Raw genomic sequence first — 26517 nt, forward strand, 5'->3', positions numbered from 1 at the left:
AAGGCACATCTTCAGACTGACTTGGATAATAATATTGCTAGCCTTTGCAAATATTTGCACAGCTTTTACGTTAAAGTCTCATTTTTATCTTTCTTAACTAGTGCTTTTTCTCAAACTGGTGTATTTCTGTCCTCATTGTCCCCATATAAGAATTCTTTCCGCTTGATTTCTTCTTGCAATGTAGGGATTGGGACAAGGTAGTTTACCATTTAAAATTTGTGAAGAATTGCTTGTGTTAAATGTGTAGGGTCCCACACTAGGACCCACTCGGATAATTACACAGCACACGCAGCTCCTCGGAAATGAAAGGAAGTGTAACTGAGACAGGATGTGAGAAGCCCATGACTGGGCGAGGTTGGTAGCATTTTCTCGGGTGGCTTTAGCTGTAGATACTGCAGCCACACCCCGTGGTCTGAAGGTGACAGGCTCTCAGGACCCAAGCAAGACTCCCTTGTGAAGAAATCTGCATTTCTCCATCTCTTAAATCTGTTAAATGCATCCTTCCTGGTGATCTAATCCAATGAGAACTAATGCTTGGCAAGGAGTGCAAAATATACTATAGCAAAGTAGGGGAGGAAGGCAGCAGACATCTATGGGCATGATTTATACTTCAAGCTTACAAAAAAAGTTGAATCATCTTAACATCTTTCATGCTGATCAGCTCTGCACTTTGTCTTTTGATTATTTGCTCACATTTTTGTTATGCCAGGGAAAGGACCAATTCTTATTTGTTACCCTATATAATTCATCATAGTAAATAATTACCAGCACTATTTGCTGATGGCCCATACACATATATTAGTAATATATTTATATTAACTCCAGGATGTCCCTCTTCTTCCCTACTGTTTAACCATCTTAATGTTTATTAATTAGCACCATCACTAAAGCGTGAATAGAGAAAAACAATAATTAAATGTAAAATTAGACACTTATGTGACTCATCAGCAAATGACTCAGAACAGAAGGGAAGTTGAAATGTATTCATTAGCTTTTTTATTTTTGTTTAATAGTGGATTTTCATAGGGGTGCTATTCTTGAACATATTTAGACATATAATTAAATAATATGCATACTTCATACCCCTCTGTGACTCTGTTTATGTTTTATGGCCTCAGTTCATGTTTCTCAGTTAGAAATGAGCCATATCATCTCTGGTTTTTACAGGGTTTGGACTTTTCTACTGTAGTTTCCTAATATCTAAAAATTTAGTTGCATTGCTTTAAGATGTATTCTTGTGGCCTACTAGTGCTTTTCTTAATGTATTCCTTTTTAGTAGCACAAACGAGAAAATGCTTTTAGTAGCCAACTGCTCATTCTTCTTAGAGACTGGAAAAGTCGAATTGTGGTGATTCACTACTGTGCTTTTCACAGGTGTTGGTGTTAAGAGCACATTGTTCAGATAGGAGACTCCCAAATAGCAGGTAGTCTAAATTCCCTCTGCATCCTGCTCGATAAATGAAGCAGATGGTTATCGATTGGGTCTTCTGTTTGCTCCCACAGTACCCTGGATTTCTCCATTACAATGATCAACCTACTGTGTTGTAATATTGTTCATATCATCTCCCGCTCCGGTACCTAAGCCCCATCTGTCTTGTTCACTGCTATTTACTCAGTACTATTGTCCTTTACAAATAGTTTCTCAATACATTTACTGTATGAAATAATAAATATAAGAATCTTACCTCTCTACTAGCTATGGTGAATATAATTAGTTGCATTGTAATCTTAGTTCCTTCCCCTGGAAAGATTTGGACATGGTGCAGGGACTATAAATTGGTACACAACCCATCAATGTCTACCTGATTCTCCCTTTCCATTCCAATACGAGTTGTACCCTTATCCTCTCTTCCTCCCCTACCCCTCACGATATCCTGCCTCTAATTTAAAACTCTTAATTACCCTGGGAAGTGAGCTCATTGGTGGTGCTGGATCTTCCCCTCGTGTTCTGGTTCTCTATATAGGTCAAGGCCACAACCAGAACACCACTAGGTAATGATTCATTTCAAGGAATGAATTTCAACATCTCGTGACCTTGTACCCTGTAGTCATTTGAGTGGTCACTTGTGCTGCCTTGGTTTTGGAACTGGAAAGCACACTTAAGAGCATATCTCCATTCTAAACTCGTCTCTCATATTGCAAATGGAGAAACTGAGGCCAAGGGAAGAGAAATGGAAACCAGTTATCGGCTAAAACTCTACTATATACCAAACAATCTGCTAGGAACAGTATATATGGATCTTTTTAAATTAGTTAAATTAAACCTAATTTAGCATTAAACAAAGTTCACTTTTCTTAAGATCACATGGATGATAAGAGACAGAATTAAGACTCAGCTCCATGTCTTTCTTAGTCCATGGTACGTGCGTTTCCCGGTGCTACAATCCCTGTGACAAGCAGTTGTTGAGGACTTCCATGCACAGCACCAGCTCAAAATCACCCAACTAGTGGAACAAAACTAAGTCTAGAACTCATATCTTCTAATTCCCAGTCTCCTTTTATTGTTTATTAATTTCAAATTTCTTATCAAATCATATTTCCCTTTAACTTAAGTATCAGTAAAAAGCAAGAACATTGTAATTTCACAAAAGGGGAAATATGTGTATACATGAATGATGAAAGCAAAATATTTTATCTTATGTCTAAAAAGGGAAGGATATTGCGTTAACTTCTTCTGCATTAGGGAGGAAGGGGTTTTCTGGGGGGTGTTTTGTAGAGGTTAAGTATTAGGAACTTGATTCAATAAAACAAAAATATATACTGAGGGCTAGGATGCACGCAGGGATATAATTGGCATCAATGAGTGGGATGTCAAAACAATAAGAGTTATAGTGTCTATGTCTGAAAAATGTTCACAGTCTATGAATATAAGACAGATCATACTTATAATAGCATGGGTTGTTAGTGCTGGAGGAATTGAAGGAAAATAATGCTGAATATGCGCAGGTGTGTTTAGTGATGGCTTCAAGCAGAGTGTGGGTCCTGGGCTAGGTATTTAGTGATCTTTTGGATTTGTTCAGCTACAAGTGTCCTTCAGAGGGGTGATGTGAAGGGGTAATTAAGAAATTGTTCAGCAAGGATATGAGGGTATGAACTGAAGAGTATTGGGCAGTGAAGCCTACATAGTTCCTCTCCTGCTGAGCTCAGTTGAGGGCACCATTACCTACAAAATCTCAAGTCAGAATCCCGAGAGTCATCCAAGGTACTCTGACTACCCCACCTCCTATTTCCTATCTCCTCTTCCCAACCAATCACCAAGTCTTGCACATTTTGCCTCCTAAAGATTTTTCAGATTTTACCCTCCAATCACTGCCCTACTTCAGTCTCTCATCATCTCCCACCTGTTCTCCTAAGATGCCTTGCTAACAGATCTTCCTGGATCTTCTGGTCTTGTCTTTCTCAAATACACCCTTAAAAAATGTAGCTAGAATAATCTAAATTATACCTGGTCACCTTCAGCTTGAAATCTCTCAGTGCTTTCCTGTTGCCTCTTGGAGAATCAGGACCAAGCTTCTGAGCATAGCACGCAGGACTCTCACGGTCTGGCTGTTACCTCCTTCTCCACACTCAGCTCCGGAATGTCACCTGGTGACATTCCTTCACTAACCCTGGGTAGTTCCACGTAGAATCATGGCGTTTCTTGTGTCCACACCTTTGTTCAAGCTATTCATTCTGCCTGGAATGCATCTTTCATATTTTTCACCTGACTAACTCTAACTCATTTACCAAGACTCGGTTCAGGGGTTCGCTCCCTCCCAGGACTCTGCAGAACTTCCAGATTGCCTTAGTGCCCATTCTTTGTATCCTTCATCTCCATATTTGCAATTACCCATGGTATTGTTATATTATCTTTTCTATGCTGTATCTCCCTCTATGTTCTAAGCTCCTCAAAAAATAGGTCATGTGTCATATTCATCCTAGTTCCCCCAGCACTGAGCTCTGACACTCAGAGTGAGTTAGTTATACTCTGGAGGTAAGACTGAACACCTAAGCTGAGGGTGGACACAAGCAGAGAAATTCTGAGTTTAATGTGGTAACAAAAGAGAGAGGGAGAGAAGGAGAGAGAGGGGGAGATATTTCAGGATTAATCTATGGTGTAATATGAATGTGAACTAGAAGAGGGTGGAAGCATGATGATCTGTAATGCAATGACTTTCAGAAACCCATTTTAATTCCATAATTCTTGATTGATGGTGGGGACCGGGTTTTAATCATTTATGAACTCCAGTGCTGAGCAGGGCATGGCATGAAGTAGCTAAATTAAAATGGATTTCTTCCCTCATCTCTGCTTAGTATGTATGTAGGTAGCTAGATAACTAAACTTCAGAAAGTTATTTTCTTACATTTGGAGAACCTAACTTTCTAACAGCTTAGAGGAGCCATTTGTAAGATCCCTCAGGCACTTCTCACTGTCTGTTAGTCTTCAAATTAAGGTAGCTTTTGTATGTGGGCAGGTGGAACATTTTCCCCGAGGAGATAGAGCCTGCTAATGGGCACACAATTCCAGCAGGGCTGTAGGCCTGGTGCGTGACAGGCCAGCCATAAGTAATTATTTCTCCTCTGAGAATCCCTTGGAGAGCCACCCACTGAGATGTACCTCTCTATCCCAGAAGCTGCCAAGTATTGGATCCTTCTTCTAGTAAATATCCTTTCAAGAAGCCAAGAGAAGCCTACCTTGTCTCTACCTTCTCACCAATTAATGCTCTTCACTGCACTGCTGCCTCCCAACTTGCTCAGTGACCAGGTCACCCTTTCTTGCCCCAGTACATCTTTATGCTGCGGTTTCACACAGGGCAGCAGCAATGTGCAATGTTTTGCATCCTTTTTAAGACGGTAGTCTAAAAAAGATATTATGAGCTTTGCATTTGCGCGTTCTAACCAGATACCAATAATGCAATTCTTAAAATAAATTGTAATTTGTAATTACACTCTATTACTTGACCAATCTTCATAAATAATACTGTTTTTATGACCATATTCAGGTGATGACGTAACTTTGGATAGCACTCATAGACTCCTCTTATTTTCCTTTTCACAGATAGACCATCCCACACATGGGCTGTCTTTTCTTTTCAGTTTTTTTTTTTTTTTTTTTGCCATCCTCCCCTACCCCATTCTTTTCCTTCACCTTCATGATCATAACCAAGAAATGAGTGTGAATTGTAATAAAGCATCATTCTCACATAGCCCTCCTCAATTTGGCCCCTTGGTTAAGTTTCGTTCTCCGGGTGCATTTTTTACCCTCCTCTTCTTTCTGTCATTAATTATCTTATTCATGGCAAGATCTTCTCTTAGCTACCCCTAGGGTTAGGAAATCCTTGTTCAAGTTACATGTCTCAATGTCAAGATTTCATCACTACTCTCCTCCCTCTTTTATCTCCCCCAGTCCAGAATGATGAATTAAACTTGACCAAAGCAGAGAATTCAGGAAGGGGTTAGCAGGAAAATGTCCTCTCTGCTTAACCCACCCCTACTCCAGCCTTACAACTTACTTAAGAGTCTTTCTATATGGGGAGGAAAAAAGCTAAATCAAACCCATTTTGACTTCTAAAATTAGAATATTTGAAACTCAAATTTTTAGAATGAAATAGTTTTACATTTATACAGTTTCAATTCATCAAATTATTAGGACCTAAGATTCGATCTCATTCCTGAAAAGTGTACAAACGAAACAGAGCAAAACACTGCACACTTTGTGCACAAAGCAGGCTAGAATAGCGTAGAGAAGAGAACCTGTGAATATTGAGAAGTAGAACTCAGTGTTTTGAGTACTTTCGTAAATCAATGAAAAAAGTTTATGGTTTAAAATGAAAACATGGGATAAGAGTGAACATGCCTCCTTTTAGCAACTGACTTTATTGTGTGCGTCTCAAGTATGTATATATTTTATCAAATATCGTAAGAATTCCTAGCATGTGCCTACCACTTCATAGAAGTATTTTTACATTAGTTACTTCACTTGGTAATGAATCATCTATTCAAACTGAGTAAAAATAGGTCTCCTTTTAGCACTAGGGTGACCTATGTAGAGTTTTTAAAAATATTGTACCTTTTCTATTTGTTTTTCAGGTTCCTGAGTTCATTTAAGAAGATAGTCTTAAAGCAAAAGAAGTGGTTCGATCTCTGGGAGTGCTGTCTCCTCACTGACTGTTGCAAGTGCCTGGGATTCGTTTATGACTCGATAGATCTGGAGAAGTTCAAGTATGTTTTCTGGAGTGGCGTAGTGCTGCGCTGTCTTGGGCGAAGAGTCTCTAGTGTTGGTTTTCTGCTACAGGAGGCACCATGGCAGCCTCCAGAACAACCTCGCGATCTCGCGACATCGCCAATGTAATGCAAAGACTGCAAGGTAAGGGGCAGAAAGGTCGGGGTTTGTTTTGGTTTGGGTTTTTTAATAGGCTTTAAATTTCAAAGAGCAACTTACCTTAGAATCTTTTCAATTGGCTTGCTTTTTTATTCAGCTTTATGAAACCACAGCAAAGAATAGCAAAATGATGTGTTTTATCCCAGTGTTTTCAAACTAGTCCATGCTATTTTAAGATACTGTCTTCTTTATGTAGGAAAAAGGCAAAGCTCCTTTTTTCCTTTTGTACCTGCATTAGTGTGACCTTAGTGGTTATTCAGTGTCCAGCTGGGTATTCAGAGTTACCACCAAACTGTCCGTCAATAACTGATGACAATACAACATCGTGACGGTGCCCCGATAAGGTTATCATGACAATGGTAGACAATAACTATATGCTATAGTCAGATAAGTAAAGTAGTGGTTTACTTATCCTAACTAGAAAGTCCTTAGAGATCCAGAAAGTCTTTAAGCGAGATGAGGCAAAGATGCCAGAGGAGTGAAATGATGTGACGAGATTAATGGTTAGTGGCAGCATATGGCCTGGAACCACATCCCTCACTAGTGTTCCTTCTCTAACAGCAAACCGTTGAGAGTTAACAGTGAAATGTTATGGCAGCTCATAGATAAATTCCTAATTGTGAATTTTTGTTAAATATGTAAATTCCTTGAACCATAAAAATAATCCTCATCTATAGGTAGATGAAAATATTGCTTCTCTGTTACAATCCCAATGCCGGCTCTCCCAGGCTTCAAATGGATATTTTTAGGATTTAAAAATATCGATATTTAGCAGGGTTTTGCTCTAGTCTTTGTCAGGAAAGCTTAAATATAATGTCATAGGTTGGATTTTAGGTTTTCTAGTATCTCCAGCAAGGGGTCATTATGGTTTTGCACCACAGCCATCATATTAACCTGTCACAACCCCACTTTCTTTGCTTATAATATATTTGATGGGCATAGCAGGAATTTCCAGTTAAGCACTCTTGACTCTCAAATACAGACTAAACTCTTAAATCTGGATATTCGCGGCCCAGAACATGCTCACAGCTATAGAAAATCAGGAGATTGGTGGAACTGGGTCTTTCTCCATGTCTGCCCAGAGACCACCAATTTGAGTGAAGCGTCTGCAGTCACGTGACTCTCACTCATGTATTTCTACCCGGGCTGATCTGGGATGCCTCGGTGCAAGTGGTGCTTGTTTCACATTTATTGCTGAAAGATCCTACTCATCATGCCAGAAAAAGCCTGTTTAATTACAAGAACAGATCCGTGTTGAATATGTGAACATAGATCTCCTCGAGGCTGAAAAAGCTCTGATTGGGTCTGCCCAGTGCTAAGGATCTCCAATTTAAGTTGTACATCTTCACTTGGGTAGATGGAACACAGAACTTGGAGTTCCATTCCCCTGTCTGTGTCTGTCTTTGCTGTTAGTCTGGGCACAAATTCCCGAACCATTTTATCCCTCAGTGACCTCATCTACAGAACGATGGAAAGGAAACCTACAGGTCCCTTACAAAAGGGTGGGAGCGATGATTGGGTAATAAAGCAGATTTTCCTCTGAGTCTATTAAATGTGAAAATTCTCTAGATGAGATATATATTGACAATAAAGAGAAATTATAAACAGTAAATTTGAAAAACTTAATTCGGAATCGGATTACGGTCCTACAGATACTTTCCTCTTTATTTTTATTTGGCTTGAAAGGAAATTCTTTTATTAAGGTAATGGTTAGGGAGTAGAAAGGGATACCTCAGTGTTTTATGTTATTATTTTTTGTAGTGGATATGTAAGTGATTTTTCTTGAGAAGTGTGTGGAGGAGAGGAAGTAGTGGAATCCCCCCACGCCCATCCTACACTAGGCCTGTGACAGTGGGTGTCCTATTTAGCATCTCCGCATTTAGGGACCCCACTTGCAAAATGTGGACTGTCTCACCTCGCTTAGCCGTCTCAAGATTGCTGTCAAGCTCTGTGAGATAACAGATGAAAGGTGCTTTAAAGACTATAAATACTGTCATATGGCATGCTGTTCCAATAGTCCCGGAAGGAAATTGGATGAGAAGGCACAGGCATGATCATTTGTTGCACGTTTTTCTAGTCATGCAGATTTTGGGAGGAATGTTAATGGTTTTACATATTCTGTGCTGTATAAAACTAGTAATTTTATTACATAATGAAGTGATTTTTACTTACTATATTAGTTATTTTTTCCTTTCTAGTAAAAGAAAGAGTTATAACATCATAAGGGGACCTGACAAGGTTAGAATAATAAACCTTACAATTCAGAAGGAGATACAGTTCCTGGGCACTAGATATTTATCATTAGTTTTCAGCATGACTCATTTAATATAAATATAGGTTATTAATGGCTACAAAATGTAAGGTCTGCACTGCCACAAGATGCGACATAGCTAGGCTGCATCAGCAGAAGCAAAACGAAGTGGCTGGAAGTGAGGGTGATCTGGCAGATATGTCTGTTAACGTATTGACCTGCTGGGTTTATTCTGCCCATTCGGCAGGCGAGCTTCGTGTCTCCTCCATCTCAGTTCTCATTGTGCATCTTACTGATGCTTCGAGTCCAAACAAGAGATAACCGCCCTTGGCAGTGGAGACCTGTCTTCTGTCAAGGGTATTTAGTAACTTTTTCTACCTACTGGAACTCCAAACCAGTGACCAGGGTCCTAATAAATGGTGGGCTGGCATTATTGCTCAGATGATTAGGACAAATGAGGGCATTTATTCTAGGAAAAATCAGTTTATATCAACATAATAGAACTAGAGGTACTATTTTCAAAGTTCAAATTCATAAGAACATTCTTCTAGAATCCCCTTTTGTTTGTCTGGATAGATAATCCAAGTAACTGATGTTTTTTCCTCCTCTTGGGTTTTACTGTCATATGGGATCCGTGTATAACTTATAAGAATCATGTAGCGTTGAATAATGACAACTTGGCTTTACTGTCCTGTTTATTTAGTTTGCAACCATAATTGTGGACTGTTTTTCTGCTTTTCATTTTGATGCCTAGTGCTAGGAAGTTAAAGCGCACACACAGATTGCTACATAATTTAGCTGCCATTGTAGCAGTTCAACATCTCACCTCTGCCAATATTTGTGTCTGTTGGAGCATAATGTTTTCGGCTGGGATCCTGAATTATGGATGAGCAGACAGACTGCCATGCAGAGTTTCTTTTGCTCTTAAGAATAATGAATGTTTCTGTAACTTTCATCAATTGAAATATAACCTTATGGGCCGGCCTGGTGGCTTAGCGGTTAAGCACTCACGCTCTGCTGCTGGCGGCCCGGGTTCGGATCCCGGGCGCACACCGACAGACCGCTTCTCCGGCCATGCTGAGGCCGCGTCCCACATACAGCAACTAGAAGGATGTGCAACTATGACATACAACTATCTACTGGGGCTTTGGGGGAAAAAATAAATAAATAAATAAAATTATAAAAAATAAATAAATAAATAAATAAATATAACCTTAAAAGCAAATACAGGACAATAGAATAATACAGGGGTATTAAAATTTTAAATGCACGTAACTAGTATATACATTTTCTGCTCTTAAAGGCTAACTAAGGGATCCATTTAACAGGTGGCTTGTGGAGTTACTTCAGTTTTTTAGTCACATCTAAAAAAATATATGTCTGAACTCTTCAGATTAGAAATTTCTTTAAGATAGTGACAATAGTTTAAGGCTCTTTGTAAATTTCATCATGCTGCTGCATAACATTTGCCTAAAAAGGACTTTTTGACTGACTTATCAAATACATCTTTTTCATTTAAAGATAATCTATTACATTTTCAGGATTTTTAAATTAACATATCAGTGTTTATTATTGTAAGAGGGGGGGAATCAACGCAACCTCATTGAGCTAGTGGTGAATGCTAGAGAATATTCAAATGGGCAAGCTAAGGTGTCATGTAGAGATCATTTTAATAAAAAAGGAGGATTATTGACTGCAAGGTCAAATTTTGATTTTTAAGCCTTGTGAATAAATTCAAAGAAAAATAAATGAGAAAAGGGATAAGCATTCTTACTCTTTGAGATATATCTATGAAATTTGCTAACTGTTCAGTAAATAGTAATCATGACCTGCCCCTAAAATTGTTTTTATGAGCAACTTTAAACTTTTCTTGGTTCAATATAATATTTCCTATAAATCTATTCCACTGTAGAAGACAACCTCAGACTAACAAAAAAGTTGACTGAGAAGTAGAATAAACAACAATAAATAAACAATGAAGACATAATTTCTTTTAGTTTAACATCAAATAAGCATTGGGAAAGAAAAAGTTTGCCATTTTGTGAAGATTATGATTTTTTTATAGTGCCTTGAGAGATTAAGTTCTATACTTTATTACTCTGACTTAATGAATATTCTTATTAAACCACAAAACAGAGTCAAAAATCCATTTATTGTTTTTAAGCTGAAATTCTCCTTTTGGTTTAATCTCTTTCCTCCTATAATGAATGCTGTGTGATAGTATTTTGAATTTAAATACTAAACAAAACTCAGCACAAAACAAAAATCGTTTGTTTATATTTTGGAACATCATAGTTAAATACATATTTAATGAATAAATGGATAAATTATGATCCTTAAATTAATGAATTGAAGATGAAATTAGTCACAATATATGTAAAACCAAAAGAAGAAACCAGTTAAATTTAATCCTACTTATCTGCCCTCTTAAAAAATTTTTATCTGATTTTTATTTTTAATCAAAATTGGTTTTTTGACCATAAAATCACTTTAAGGGCACATATCCAGCCTGAATGGGTGACCGTATTGACCTCTCAGATATGTGTATTGTTTTTGTAACTGTAATGCTTTAAACACATTTCTCCTTCCTAAAAGTATATTACATGTTCATATTACTTTTAAGTGCGTTAAAGCATTTACATTGTTTCATGATCCTCCAAGCCTTTCTGTTTGCAGAGCCATTTTTTTGTTGTTGGTAGTTTTGAGGAAGATTGGCCCTGAGCTAACACCTGTGCCAACCTTCCTCTATTTTGTATGTGGGACACTGCCACAGCGTGGCTTAACGAGTGGTGTGTAGGTCCGCACACCTGGGATCTGAACCCACGAACTCCGAGCCGCAGAAGCAGAGTGAGCAAACATAATCACTACGCCACTGGGCCAGCCCTGCAGAGCCATTTTATCCATTGTGCATTATGGATAAAGTGCCTGAGGACTTCAGGGTCTTCAAGGGCCTGCAAAAATATTGGCTTTCCAATAGAAAAAGAGAACTGCTAAATTAAAATTAACAGAGGTTTACAAATGCTAAAATTATGTCAACTAGTCAAATGTAAATCAAGTAAATTCAAAAATTATATATGTACAAATATATTTAATGGGGGTGTGGGCACACTTTATTGCTCTTGATATAGTGTGTGGATGTAGGAGCCTCTAAGGCCTACAAATAAAACTTAGAGCATTCCCACCCATTGCCTCCAAATTAGTTCCTTTTAACATAGTACTTTAATTTTGTTATCCCCATGGTGAAAATCTTCTTTGATTTCTTGACTTCCCTATTAAAGTCCCAGCTTCTTTGGCTTGGCTTCCCTCTTCCAACTCTGTCTTAAATGCCCAGCATTTGTCTCCTCCAGCTCCCTTACCTATCCCTAGATGTCTGCCAAATGGCACAACTTGCAATGCTCTTAAGATGCCCTGACTCTTCTGTCTCTTGCTGGGGCACTTTCAGGAATGAGCTCTGTTGACTGCTCCTAAAACTTGACTTATCTTCAAGGCCCAACTTAAACACAGCCTCCTCAGCAAAGGCTTTATTGTGGATATAATCAGAAATTCTCTCTCCTTCGAGTAAATTCCTTTAACACTTCGTAGCACTCTTATGGCAATTACCTAGCATTGCTTTGCATTACGGTACGTGTATATGTCTAATCCACCCACTCAGAATATAAACACCTTGAAGGCAAAAACTGGGTCACACTCACGTCAGTGCCCTACACGTTGACTAGCATAGTGCATTTAATAATGAAGATATTTCATAAGTATTTGTTGAGTGAGTACAATGTATTTAATATCATATTGATTTTCAATGATGGAAGCAGGAAGACCAGAAGGGAGGTAATTTTGTTAAGTTGCAAGAGAGATGAGTGGCTTGGATTAGATATTAAACAGTGGATGGGGAGAGAAGTAGTAAAAATCTAGATATATTTTGAAAGTAAAGCCCAAATAATTTGCTGATGGATTGGATGTGGTGTATGAGAGAGAGGAAGGAAAGTTGGCCTCCTCATTTTTCATTTTGAAATGAAGAAAGACAAAGAAGTCCCAAAAGAAGATTGTTGGGAACAGGATTGACGAGAAAAATCGAGAGCTTTTTTTTGCACATGTTACATTTTAGATGCCTGGAGGACATCCAAGAAAGTGGTTGAGTATACATGACTGTAGAGATCAAGGGAGATGACACAGCTGGAGAAAACATTTGGAAATCATGAGCATACAGATAGTATTTAAAGATGTGGGATTGGTTGACACCACCCAGGAAACTAGGGCAGATAGAAAAGAGAGGATATTTGAGAAATAAAGCATCCAGCATGGAGGATGGGGGAATGAGGAGGGTCCCACATCTGAGACCGAGAAGTTGCAGCCTATGTGGTAAGAAGAGGGAAGAGAGAAGGAAGATCTGGAAGCCAAGGAAAGAAAGAATTCAAGGAGGGAGTGATCAATTGTGTTAATGCTATTAACGTTCTTAAAAAGTTCATGTTTAGGGGCCAGCCTGGTGGCGTTGTGGTTGGGTTCATGCACTCCACTTCAACGGCCTGGGGTTCGCAAGTTCAGATCCCAGGCGTGGACCTACACACCGCTCATCAAGCCATGCTGTGGAGGCATCCCACATACAAAATAGAGGAAGATTGGCACAGATGTTAGCTCAGGGACAATATCCCTCAAGCAAAAAAGAGAAGGATTGGCAACAGATGTTAGCTCAGGGCCAATCTTCCTCACCAAAAAAAAAAAAAAGTTCATGTTTTAAATGTTTATAGTATATAAAAAGGCTATGTGTTTTTTATATATAAATATCAGGCTGAACAAGTGCAGAGACATGTGCCTATAGTTTCAAAATCATTTCTGGGAGAATAAAAGAGTGACTCTATGCATTGCCCATAAAGAGTTGCAAGGTTCTTGGAAGTTAATTGGATAGCAGCAATTCCTTAAAAATTTAGTAAATAGAATTCTTTACTTTAAGTAGAGCCCAATCAACAATGCATCCTAAGGATAAAATGTCTTTCACTCGGGCCCCAGTCAGTTCTCCATTCTTGTGGCATTGGGGGCCCGGCCATGAACTGAAAGATGGTCTTCACGAGAATGATACTCCCACTGATGCCACTTGGACACTTGTGTGTGACTGTTGCGTCTCAGTGCCTTCCTTCCTTGTGCACCTACTGCTCTCATAAATCTCCACTTGTACCCCTTGACATTATTTTTCTAGATTCTTCCCACATAACAAAAGTAATAGCATTCCTGTCACGTTTTGGAGAAAATCCTCACGGAGTCAGTGTCGTCTATTTTCATTGCTTCGGTGGTTGTTCAATTAGCTCCTCTAGGGCACAGTTTCTTGAAAAGAAAAGAGAAAATATGACATTATAGGTGTTTGGATTACCTGGAACGTTGTGAGGACTCTGGGATTTCCTCTCCATCAAGACTGGGAAGGTACCCTTCCCAAAAGTACTGTAACTGAATTTGGGAACACTATATTTGCATTTAGGAAAACTCTTCTACTGTACTGGTAGCTATTTAACCCTGCCTGTGCTCAATCAGACCTGGGACTTTGAGTTGACTTCTGTAGGAGGAATGAAGACCACACAGGTGCCCATGAACTTTAGAGTTTCCTTAATGTATAATTTAAGGTAATAGATACTTGTGAGGGGAAAAAAATACTAGACTTTAAATTTCATATAATAAATCCCTCATATATCTTAAGAGCCTTACAAAAACAATTCACATCGTAGGTTATTATTTTTCTCTTCTATTTTCTTTCTAATTGGGGCTGATGAGAATATTAACACATTCTTTTTGTGGTATTCACACCTAAATACACAGTTCCTGATTTTGTATAATGTTCTGTAATTTAATTAAGCAATTAATAATCATAAGTATTCAGTTAATCATGCACTCATTCAAATAGTTGAAAAGTTATCATATAAGAATATGTGCAGCTTTGCCATAATGCTGAGGATAGGCAAGTCATAGTTTTCTGATTTTTTCTACTCAAATAAATGAATGAAAATATTTGGGAGAAGACATTGGCAACTGCCTCAAACAGGGTCAAATGATTTATATAAGATTTTAAATTTTCTTGGATGTAGTAAAGTTTGCTTCAGTATTTTAAAATGGTTTCTATGGTAACTGTTCTTTTTTTTTTTTTTCCCCATTGTTCACAATGACCTCTTGGATTAAAAACAAACAATTCCTTCCTCTACTGATAATAATCTTTCATGTTTAGTAAACACCCATCTCCACCCAAGTTTAAAAAAATTATTTACCTTGAATTATACAATTGTCCTTTTATTCTCACATGTGTCACCAACATTGTTCACATTGGCACTTTGAATCCCTTTTATCTGTTTATTCTCTATTGTACTGTTCACCTGTTTACTGCTTTAGGAAGGATTTTGAGATTTTCAAGACTTATCTTGTGTTGCTTCTGTTGTTGTTGATGTTCTTATTATTTCATTAGCCATAGTGTTCATTTTGCCAAGAATTATATTAATTACACACCCATGACCTACATTTTCAGCTCCTTTGCTTTTCTGATACTTCTCACAGATTATCTCACTCTCTCCAGTTGTGGTTGATATGAGCATTCATCACTTCAATACTGAACAGAAAAATGTGGAATTCTTACCTAGAAACCTGGGAGTTAAACTAGATTGTACCCTTGTTATTGTAACGAGAGATCTTTCAAAATACAACTTTGACTGTGTCCTTTTCCCTGTTTAAAAGCCCACAATGACTCATCAGAACCTTCATGATAAGTTCATTATGCATAAAGGATCATCATTATCTGGTTCCTTTTAATCTTCCTATCTTTGTTTCTGATCACCCTCCACTGATTCCGGTGTTCCAATCACCCTGAACCACTTCTAGTTCTCCTCAAGCTGGCTTTGATCTCACGTCCATGTCCTTGCCTGTTCTCTCTCTCCTTTGTCTTTTTTATTTACCTGGGCTTCTACTCAGGCTCTAAGACTCAGCTCAAACATCATCTCTTCCGTGAAGCCTTTTCCAATACCACCAGCCAAAGTGAGAGGATTCCTCCTTTGTACTCTACTTGGAACATGCTTCTATTAAAGTATTGATTACATCAGTCTGTAATGGTTTCTTTCTCTCTGTGTCGCATTAGAATATTAGAACCTTGAGGATAGGAGTGTTGTCTTATTCAACTCTGGATCTCCAGTACTGAACACAAAACTTGACGTTTAGTGGGTATTCACTTCATTCAATTGTACATTCCTGTATTTTCCTGTATTTAAGAAGTATTTTCCTAGCATGTACTGTGTCCAAGTCCTCTGACTATAGATATAAACATGATATACAGAATTCCTATCCTTATGGGGCTGTAGGCTGCTGGAATGGCATGATAATTAACAAGGAATTTATAAACTAGATGATAGATATGATGATGGGTAAGTATATGTTTAATGAATAAATGAATGAATAAATTAAATTTCCACAAAAACATGCAGTTGTGTTTAAGTAAATTGACCAGGGTAGCAGATCATTTAATGGTCTAGATTATTTTCGTGTAATCTTTTATTTTGCCTGAGTTGAAAACAGCTCACTCGTAAAAGCCCAGGTCCCTAGTTTTATATAGGGTGATGCAGTAGTTTATAGTGGAAGGGGAGGGGCCGGCCCCGTGGCTTAGCGGTTAAGTGCGCGCGCTCTGCTGCTGGCAGCCTGGGGTTCGGATCCTGGGCGCGCACTGAGGCACCGCTTCTCCGGCCATGCTGAGGCCGCGTCCCACGTACAGCAACTAGAAGGATGTGCAGCTATGACATACAACTATCTACTGGGGCTTTGGCGGAAAAAAAAGGAGGAGGATCGGCAATAGATGTTAGCTCAGAGCCGGTCTTCCTCAGGAAAAAGAGGAGGATTAGCATGGATGTTAGCTCAGGGCTGATCTTCCTCACAAAAAAAATAAAAAATAAATTAAAAAAAAAAAGATTGGAAGGGGACTTATAGTTTATAATTTGATGTTCTTATTTTGCAGATGAAATAACAGAGTTCTAGGGCAGTGAAGTGATAAGCCAAGGTCATAAGTAGATATTTGAGGAACTCCAATCACTGAGAGAATTGAGGGGTAACTCGATATTTATACATTAGTTCATATTCCTTTACGGTTATTCTTTGGCATAGTTGCTAATGATCACTGGATCATTATGGGTAGGAGGCAAGACTGGCTACATAATTCTTTTATTTTGGCCCAGCACAAAATAAAAATGCATGGCCCTTTTTTGAACAGTTATTAAGAATAATTAATATGCAACAGAGCATTAAGCCATGTGTGGGGCCCATCTGAGTGCAGGGCCCTGTGCAATACTCAAGAGGCCATGAGGCCACCACTCACAGGAGATCACACTTTGTAGGGCTTGGGGCCCTGAGGACTTTAGGGCCATCAGAAAAGAGAAATTAAGAAGTGGAAAAGGATGAAGAGGAAAAAAAGCAAAACATCAAAGACAGCCCTTAGCTATTTCAAAATTTTATCTGGAAACAATCTTGCAAATGAGAGGAGGAACACTCTCTCTCATCCTCATCTCCACACTCCCTGGACCAGAACACAAAGCTAGTCTTTGAGCACTACCACTTCTATTAGCCAACTGCTCTGTGGGTTCAATACACGGGGGATGGGAGCTTCCCATCACTCACAAATTTATCTTTTTAGGTTCAAAATAACTTATCATGAAAATGAATTCATGGCCACTTAGTGAATTGAAGCTTGCCTATACATTTCATCAAAAGGAAATATTAATTATCTTAATATCTAGTTTTCTACCAAAAACATTTAGGTCATACTGAATAATCATGATGAGAAACTAGCAATTTTTTTTTTTATTTCTGGATATGTTCATGCTAATTATATCCCTTTAATTTCTCTGTCCCTGCAATTAGTAGCACTATAGTCAAATTTGTAAGAAATGGGATGTATGGCATACAAAATGATTTTGTGGAAATTTCTGTCTCTTGACTTTACCTTATTCAGCGAAGTTGTGAAAAATCCCTAAAGAGTGCATTGCACTTGTGTTTACAAGTCAAAAGGTGTGAAAACAGTCATGAAAGCATTGCCAAGTTCATAGGTCTCATACAGTGAGAGTCAGATATTCTGAGATCGTTTTGTGTTCTAATGTCATAATACTTCTTTATTTACATAATTGTGGTAGGGAGACACCTATGCATCATTAATGAATTTAATAAATTAATATGAAGCATGTTTAAATCAGACTAGAAACATGTATACAAGTAGCAGTTTTTAACACTTTCTATTTGATTTTAGAATGTTTGTTTTCTATGAAATGCATATCTCACCTTTGTGGTAAAATGGCTCCATTAACTCCCATCACCACAATAATAATCAGATAAACAATGAAGGAATGTTATTTCTGATGTATTTTAAAGCTTTTCTTCTTTTGTTGCTTTGTACTTTTAAAAAGAATAGTTTCAGGGCTGGCCCCATAGCCTAGTGGTTAAGTTCAGCACACTCCACTTTGGTGGCCCAGGTTCGGTTCCCGAGCATGGACCTACACCACTCACTGGCCGCCATGTTGTGGCAGTGACTCACATACAAAATAGAGGAAGATTGGCACAGATGTTAGCTCAGGGCGAATCTTCCTCAAGCAAAAAGAGGAAGATTGGCAATGGCTGTTAGCTCAGGGTGAATCTTCCTCAGCAAAAACTAAAAATAAAAGATAAATAAAAAGAATAGTTTCATGACAACATTGAGTATTGGAGCTACTTTTATGAGTATAATAGGATGATAGCAATGGTCACATAAACTCCATTAATTATTTATAAATGTTTGGAAGATGGCTAGTTACAGTAAAAATCCAACTTTGTCTATTTAACTTTACTCAAAAACAGCTGCATTTTTTAGATTTCCTAGGTGACACTTAATGGTTGAAATCTAAGTGTTCTGAAAGACTTACAGAATCCCATAATTTTTGAGGGAAGAAATCGTAAAAGATCAACTTGTCTAACTCCAATTTTTAAAGATGAGTAACTAAAATTCCTAAAAATTAAATGATTTGTACAAAGTCATGCATCTAGTTAAGGCAAAATAGGACTAGAACCTAGATTATCTGACTCTCTCCAAATTTATGAAATTTAATAGAATTTTCTCCTCCTGATCAACTTATATGGCTTATGAATAAGCATTGCCTTTTTAGCTCTGTTCTGACTTGAAAAGCAAGGTTGATATTTAGTATGTGCTTGCTTTGTATAAAATTATGCCCTTCGTATTTACTTCTAATTAGAGCACTTATTACAAATAGTTTGGAGCTGTTGACCATAGAGCCAACGTCTTCTTCAACTTTGCAAAATGTAGTAAATGTCCACTGAATATTTGTTGAATGGATGTTAGGTTAGTAAATTCACCTCCTCCACGATGTGCCTTTGAAGGGAGATAGAGAGAGAGAGAAATCTTTAACTCATCACTTCACTTTTAAACTGTTGCTTCAACAGGGCTGTTGCAAAAATTTCTCTATAAGTACTACTTATTTGCCGTAGTCACTTGAACTAGTAAATATTAACTATTAGGCTATAGGTTAAAAAATAATGTTGTTCTCAAGGACGTTTTTTCTTCTGAAAGCTTTGCCATAGGATTGATTAGTTTCTTTGCATTTGTGTGATCTTTTGTTTGTGAAATGCAGTAATGAGTGGCAATTCAGCAGATATTCCATTCCTACGCCAAATATAAATTGAATACCTTCTATGTTCTAGATATTGTGTTAAACATAAGGATCTAACTCTGAAAATGACAGTGACATCCTGCCCCTTCAGGGACTTCAAAGCTAGTGACCAGGTTGTAACCACCACGGAAGAATTTTGCATTGAGTCACTCTGGACGGGGGGCAGGGGACCCTTTGGAAGTTGGTTGAGATTTCTCCTGGGCTAACGCCAGGCAGCCCCAGAGCCTCCCTGGCTACTGCTGTGTTTGTGCTCTGGCTTGGGCACTGGCCCTTCCTCATGTTAATTCTCATGCCGGGTTTTAGGAAACTAGGCCACATTCTGACAGAACTGCCAATGAGCTCCCCTCTTGCCACGCTCCAGATGGGCCATTGGGTTGTAGACAGCAAACTGTGGCTCCTTCTCTTAGGCAGTGCCAAGCCACAGACTGTGAAGATGGAGAGTTGAAGGATGCTCACTTCCTTCCCCGCAGTGTAACCATGTGTATTTATGCCACAGATTTGTAATGTTAACCTATTTTTCATTATACGAGGGAAAGTTGGCTTTTGTTCCACATATAAGACATTTAGGAATAGTAATTGTTAATTATTACTTTCCTAAACTTCATATTTTCACTCTGTTTTGGGGAAGGTATGCACTAGTTGCACAGCATACTCTACCCATTTTATTTAAAACCAAGCATTACTCTAAGGAACACATATCGCTCCAAGAATATTTTTTAAAATTCCTTTTTAAATTAGCAAAAGCTCTAAGCCCAAATCACAACCACAAAAATATCTTTAAACATCTGCATTTAGAAAAGTAAAATTGTTCCTATGCTCCAAACTGTAAAGAGAGCCTTTTCTGCTCAGAAAGCTATACATAGTTTCAACCTGGAATTGGTTTTAATTGGCTCAATTATTGATGTCTCAAAAATGGAGTTTTATAAGGAAAATGTTGAATCAGTCTTAAGTGCAGACCACTGGGCTGAAGTGCTGTAATATATTTCCTCTTGGCAGAGTTGCTTTATAACCAGCTACACATTAATATGAGCTTTTATATATTTGATAAAGAAAACTATTTCCTGTTATCCAAAATAACTTCTAATGTGGGTCAGATTATTGATACAGAACATTAGACACTCCCATTACATTTCAAGAACAATTGCTGCTTTGAAGTACCAAGTGGCTTTTGTTTCTGGTTTAAGAGAGGAAACATGAGTCTATTTCTTTATTTCTTCATTGCTAGTTAGCTATGTAATAATTTAACACAGAAAATGTGATGCCTAGAAAATGTAGAGATTTTCTCATTACTTTTTTAGCCACATAGACCAAAAGAAGTTCAAAAGGAAAATTAGTAAGATTTTTGTCCTTTAAGCAAAAATATTCTTCATAAACTGTAGCGATTATCTTTAGCACTCTATCAGTGAGATTAGCCAAAACATATATTTAATAGGTGTCTAAATTTTTTTCTAGAATTTAAATAGCTTAGTTTTCCCAGATTATACAAGTAATATGTTTCTTTTTTTTCTGGGAAAGATTTGCCCTAAGCTAACATCTGTTGCCAATCTTCCTCCTTTTTCCTTCCCTTTTCCCCCCTAAGGCCCCAGTACATAGTTGTGTATACTATAGTAAGTCCTTCTGGTTCTTCTATGGGAGCTGCCACCACACTGGCAGATAAGTGGTTTGGTTCCATGCCCGGGAACTGAACCTGGACTGCTGAATCAGAGGGCGCCAAACTTGAACCACTAGGCCATAAGGGCTGGCTCAGTAATATGTTTCTTAAAATTCAACAACATAGAAGAGTATAAAGAACAAAATGATAATCTTTCCAATACCACCACATTGATAGATAGATAGAGAAATTAGCTAGCTAGCTAGCTAAATGATGGATGGATAGATAGATTAGACAGACAGACAGACAGACAGATAGATAGGTAGATAGACAGATAGAAGATAGATAGATGTAAGTATTTTGGTATATATCTTTCCAGGTGTTTTTCAATATACACACACATAAATGAAGAAAAATGGGTTTAAACTGTGAATGCTATTTTATGTCCTGTGGGTTTTTTAATGAAGCAGTTATATTGCGCACATCTTCACACGTCAATAAATACAAATCTACATTAACACTGAATGGTTAAATAATATTCCATTTTAGATATGTACCGTTGTTGGTTTAACTAATCCTCTACTGTGTCTAGTTTTTCATTATTATAGATCAGATCGATAATCATTGAACATAGGATGCTTTTCTTTCTGTATTGAATTTTACTTTAAGAGACATAGAACAAATATGAGATAGTTTATGCCTTTTAACAATCAGTTTTATAATCATTTTGATGGACAAGTTTCCCGAACAATAAGATGGTAAAAGTTTTATCATCATTATCAGTGACTTAAAAGTTTGAATATGTTTGTATAAATTTCCTATTATTATGGAATATTTTCAAATGAAGTCCCCAAACATTTCTTCAGATATAGTCAAACCAATTAACCTGGAAAGACAGTCGTTCTCTTGGCATCCACATCCAGCTTGAATGGAAACTTCTGAAAGGAGATTTATGTCAGGAGCTAACGCTTCCTTTCTTCTGATCAGGCTGATTTCCATGCAGCTAAAGGCAGAGCTGTCAGCAGCGTTTCATTTAAAATGACACAAACATTTTTGCAAAGTAACGCCAGATGTTTTATACTAAAGCTGAATTTAGTCCTTATATTGCAGAATATAATGTTGAAATCCAGGATGCAGGCCAAAAAAAGTCTCCGACTCCAATGTAATATAGAGGCAATTGAGGTATTAGAGTTTTATTTTCCTTTTCCTTGAATCACTCAGACAACTGTCTCAGCTCTCAGTTTTATGCTGTGAGTGGGAGTGAGAAGTCATGAAAATAATAGGCGCCGAGATGCTGAAGTCTTGTCTCATCTTCCTGGCAACGATTATTTCACCTGCAGAGTAGTTACTTGAGTCTGAAATACACAGATTCTCTTCCCGGTCTGGCCTCTGCTGCTGCTTCTGCATTCTGACCTGTCTCATGTTTTCGTCTATTTTGTTCCTTGGCTCGTGGGTAATGGCCACAGAGGGGGCTTCTCTCCTTCCAAGTTAGTTCTTATAGCAGAACTCACTCAGTCCCTCCCTCACTTCTCTCTCTCTCAGAATAGTAGCTACCTAAAACTCGGCAGGTAATAAGAAAAAAACAAAACAGCTCTGGGCCTGGTTTCAGATCACGAGAAAGCTTTATTTATATCCTACTCGTTCCAGAAAGGATTTAAAATAACAAAAATACATACTACCAGATGCGGTTTGTTTTTAAATGAGGAAGTAAGTAACTTAGGCCCATGGAAAGTACTAATTAACATCCCCTCCATTTTTCACCTAGTGCAGACGTGTCCAAATTTTTCTCAAGCTGAGTGTTGGAGGAGTCAGTATGGTGGAGGAATGGAGAGTGGAGAAGATCCACTGAGTATCTTATCTCCAAGTTGCTGAGCTCCAGACTTTGGCATCAATTGAAGGAGCATAAGCATTGACCAAAATGAGTGGGAATCAAGGGGCAAGGCAATCCAGTACAGGGAGCATCTGGGTAAACAAGCAAAGTGGCCGATGAACACGGGAGATGAACTTCCAAAGCATGTGTAGCTTTTTACACACAGCCCGTGACTGATTGCAAAGGGGTCAGTATGGAAACAACTTCAGGAATAGATACCCTCCTCACTCATCTTTCAGATAGTCTCACGTTGCCTAATCCGTGGATCTCATCTTATGAACAATTTCTCTCGGTGCTGTTTCAATTCCATTCCTACTGGAACTGTTACTAAGTCTAGTGACTCTCAAATCATTTCAGATCATGATTTGTAATCTTTTCTATGGGTGTCCAAGGCGTCCCTCTGCCCATGACTTGAACTTCATTTTTCCTCTGTAGCTATTCTGCAGGGCTGTATCCTGCCTGGCTCCTTTGTCCTTCAGGAAAGGAAAACATTTACATCCCTATCCTGCTGTAGTTTTCTCATTTAGCTTAGGCTGTTGTCTTTCATTTGCTTCATTGGCCCCTACCGGAGGTCTCAATGGCATTGGTTATGAAAGTCGACCTTAAACCTATTGCTTCCTCTTCTTCGGTTTGTCTAAAATTATTGATTAGCCCATGGTTAAGGAGGAATACCCAGTTAGATGAATCTTTGTTTCTTCAATTAAGTTAACCCTATGCCTAGCTAGGTCTACTATTGTTCATTGTCTTGATAACTGGTGCCATCAACCATAAATCCTGTTTCTTGATAATCAGCAAATCTTTGTCTTCTTCCTATTTTTAGGCATTTATCTCCCTGTTGAACTTTTACCAATGTTCCTGCTTTTGGTATAAATGAGTGCTCCCTAGCTTGGTGTAAATCATTAGAATATACCCTGTACTCAGTTGAATGATCAAGGCTTTCTCACCTTAGACCACCTCAGACCACCTCAGATCAACAAAGGCATTCTCATTCACAAGTTCTTTTCGGTGTCTTCTTAGATTTAGAAGGAGATCTTCCCAAATTATCTGATTTTAGGCTTGCAAATACATGACAATATAAATACATGGGGAGAACCATAGCATAGTCTCCATTAAAAAAAGAGGAAAACTATTTGTTCATACCCTCACCGGGCAGTTAGGTCCTTATTGAAATATCATTTTTGCCATGGCTATATTTAAGTAAGAGCTTTCTAATTTCACAGTGCGTAAATTCATGTTCAGTATTTCTGAGAACTTTACAGATTACGTTTTTTTCTTTATGAAATAAAGAGCCATCTAGAGGAAAACTTTCCTCCAGTAATTCTAACTCTTTCCCATCTCTCAATTTCTGTGAACGTCAAGGAGAGTTTAGACTGCCTGAGGAGAAAGCCAAGAAGAAGGAGGAAACATCATGGGAGATGGAGCTAAAAGATCGTCATTAGTTAGAAGAAAAACACAGAGGCGCATTTTTAGTGGATCCATTTGCTTCTCTTTTGAATTATTTGACAGCAAATAAACACTTGTTTGCTTTTGTATTAGGAAACTTTTTTGACACAATTATGAGCATTTACTAGCCACTTAAATAAAAATGATTGCTTAGATGACACATTTTATCCCTCTGTGTCTAAAAGAAAGCTATGCAAAGGTGAAATTTGTTTGGACTATCAGTTCCTTCTCACCTAGGTGGTGGCAGCTGTTCCTTGTAGCCTCTCGCCATCTGTTGTCTTGTTTTGTCACCTTCTCTAAGGTTTTTGCCGCATCAGATCTCTCCTCTTACCATTACACTGTTCATCTTTGTTACTATATGTGAAATTGCAGGGCTTGTCAACTGCCACTACATTTAATATATTGGTCAGTCCTGACCAATATTACTGGGCTTTGCTGGCTCTTGCTGGTACTAAAAGAGAGACATTTCAAATAAGTCACTGAATGTTTTCAAGTCCCACATTATTTTGGGGTTCAACCCAAGTAGTACTTTTCATCATCCAAGCTGTTCTTGTGTCTCCACTTACCTTATCTTCCACTTTTTACCTACCAGATATCATTGCATGTATTTAATACTCATCTGTTGACTTGTAGTACCTTATTAGAATGCTTGTGTCTGACCTTCTAGGCTATAAGACAAATACGCAATTTAATGCTTGCTACTGCTTTCTTACGCTAAGTAGACAATAAAAGACACAGTGGTATAAATAAAATAATATCCCTGAATGCACTTGACTCAAATGAACCTGGCCAATGGATTGTAATTCTTACCATAGACAGGCAGAAGAAATTTAGTTATATAAATGATCAATTTTATAATCAATAGTATGGGTATTCTTAACAAAGAGAATTGACCAAGCCTTATGCAACTTTTTACAGTTTATTTGTCTTTATCTGAAAATTAAGAGAAGCACACCAGTATATCTGGTTGTGATAGATAATGTCCAGAGCACTAATTCCAAGATGCATGTCTATCTGATGTTTAAAAATAAATTCACTTCCCTCTGCTTAATGGGAAAACATCACGTTGCTCAAAACTCAAATGTCTGTTGATTTACTGAAATATCTAGAACCTCCGAGAGCAGTGCATTTAAGTGAAATCCATCATTTCACATTCAATTTAATAAAAATCCTCTATGTCTTACTCTTTTAGGAACCACAGATATTTTTAGTTCTCTGGTCTGAAAGTGTCACCTACCTAGGATTGCTCAGTATGTCAAGAGAGGGAAGTGGGAGGAGTTCTGGAAAGTGTGTGGGTGTGTGATAACCTAATGCCATCAGATAGGGAGATCCAAATAGGATTGCAAAAAAACCATTCTTCCGCTATATTCCAAGCACTTAGAGTAACCCACAGTGATGTTTTTCTTGGCAGGCTTGTAGAGCATTTATTAGCTGTGGGTTCTCCAGTGTAAAATTTATGACAATTTGAGAGACACGCAAGGGCCTGGACTAAGTGCTTTAAATAAATTCAGAATGATCATTTTTCTCTCCTGTGAATTTTCATTATTGAAATTACTAAAAAACAGTAAACTTTCCTGGACCATGTTGCTTATTTATTTATCTCACATGAAGATTGAAAATCAAACCCCTGTGTTTGTTCTTATCTTATTTTTTGAATATTGTGAAAGACTCAGAAGAAGCCTCTGATCTCTTAAAAAAGAAGATGACATCACTTGAAATTGCTAATTATTCTACTTCTCTCTGTGACACAGATGAACACCAGCAAAACATCTGGGTTAACAGAGAAGAACAGCTAGACGAAAAATAACACTATTAATTGTGCCATAAAATGATCTTGTTGGTCAGTGTATTATCTGTCAGATATAGATCAAATATTGAATCTATATATATCTATTACTGATATTCAGTTCCTTGATTCTCTTTCTGCATAAAAAGAGCAGATTTACCCAGACTCTTAGAAGTTGTTACTAACTATTTACAGTGATGAGTAATTACCACACTGTCCCTTCCTCTTGTGCTCAACAAATGGTAAGCTTTCTTTTAACATTGCAAATTAAGAGTATATCATGTCCACATGGTGTTATTTTGAAGATCCTGAAGCCAAACCATATTTATTTGGGGAGATATTGCTAAGAGACCATTGAGTTTGTGGAAAAATTGACCAATGTGATTTAGTTAATTAAATTATTTAAAGAAGAATGATTTTAATATTTTAATGTGTATATTCATTTCCTGAATCTGAGCTTCCAAGGCTGAGCGTTTTCCTCCCTAAGCCCCATGAAATATTTCCTGTCTCTTACCTCATTTAAATGTAATGATAAAACAGTGCATTTGTTCCCACTT

The 26517-nt window shown here is 37.8% G+C and overlaps 1 protein-coding gene across 1 annotated transcript in view; it reads left to right on the forward strand.

Annotated features, from left to right (window-relative positions):
- The first annotated feature begins 6078 nt into the window (after positions 1–6078).
- SYNE1 (spectrin repeat containing nuclear envelope protein 1) overlaps positions 6079–26517 on the forward strand; it is a 430148-nt gene continuing 409709 nt past the window's right edge. The window contains exon 1 of the mRNA XM_058534130.1: positions 6079–6346. Coding sequence (XP_058390113.1) covers positions 6283–6346 — 64 coding nt within the window. The 5' untranslated portion in view covers positions 6079–6282. The remainder of the gene's footprint in view (positions 6347–26517) is intronic.

The sequence above is a fragment of the Diceros bicornis genome, chromosome 39, assembly GCF_020826845.1.
Source record: "Diceros bicornis minor isolate mBicDic1 chromosome 39, mDicBic1.mat.cur, whole genome shotgun sequence".
NCBI lineage: Eukaryota > Metazoa > Chordata > Mammalia > Perissodactyla > Rhinocerotidae > Diceros > Diceros bicornis.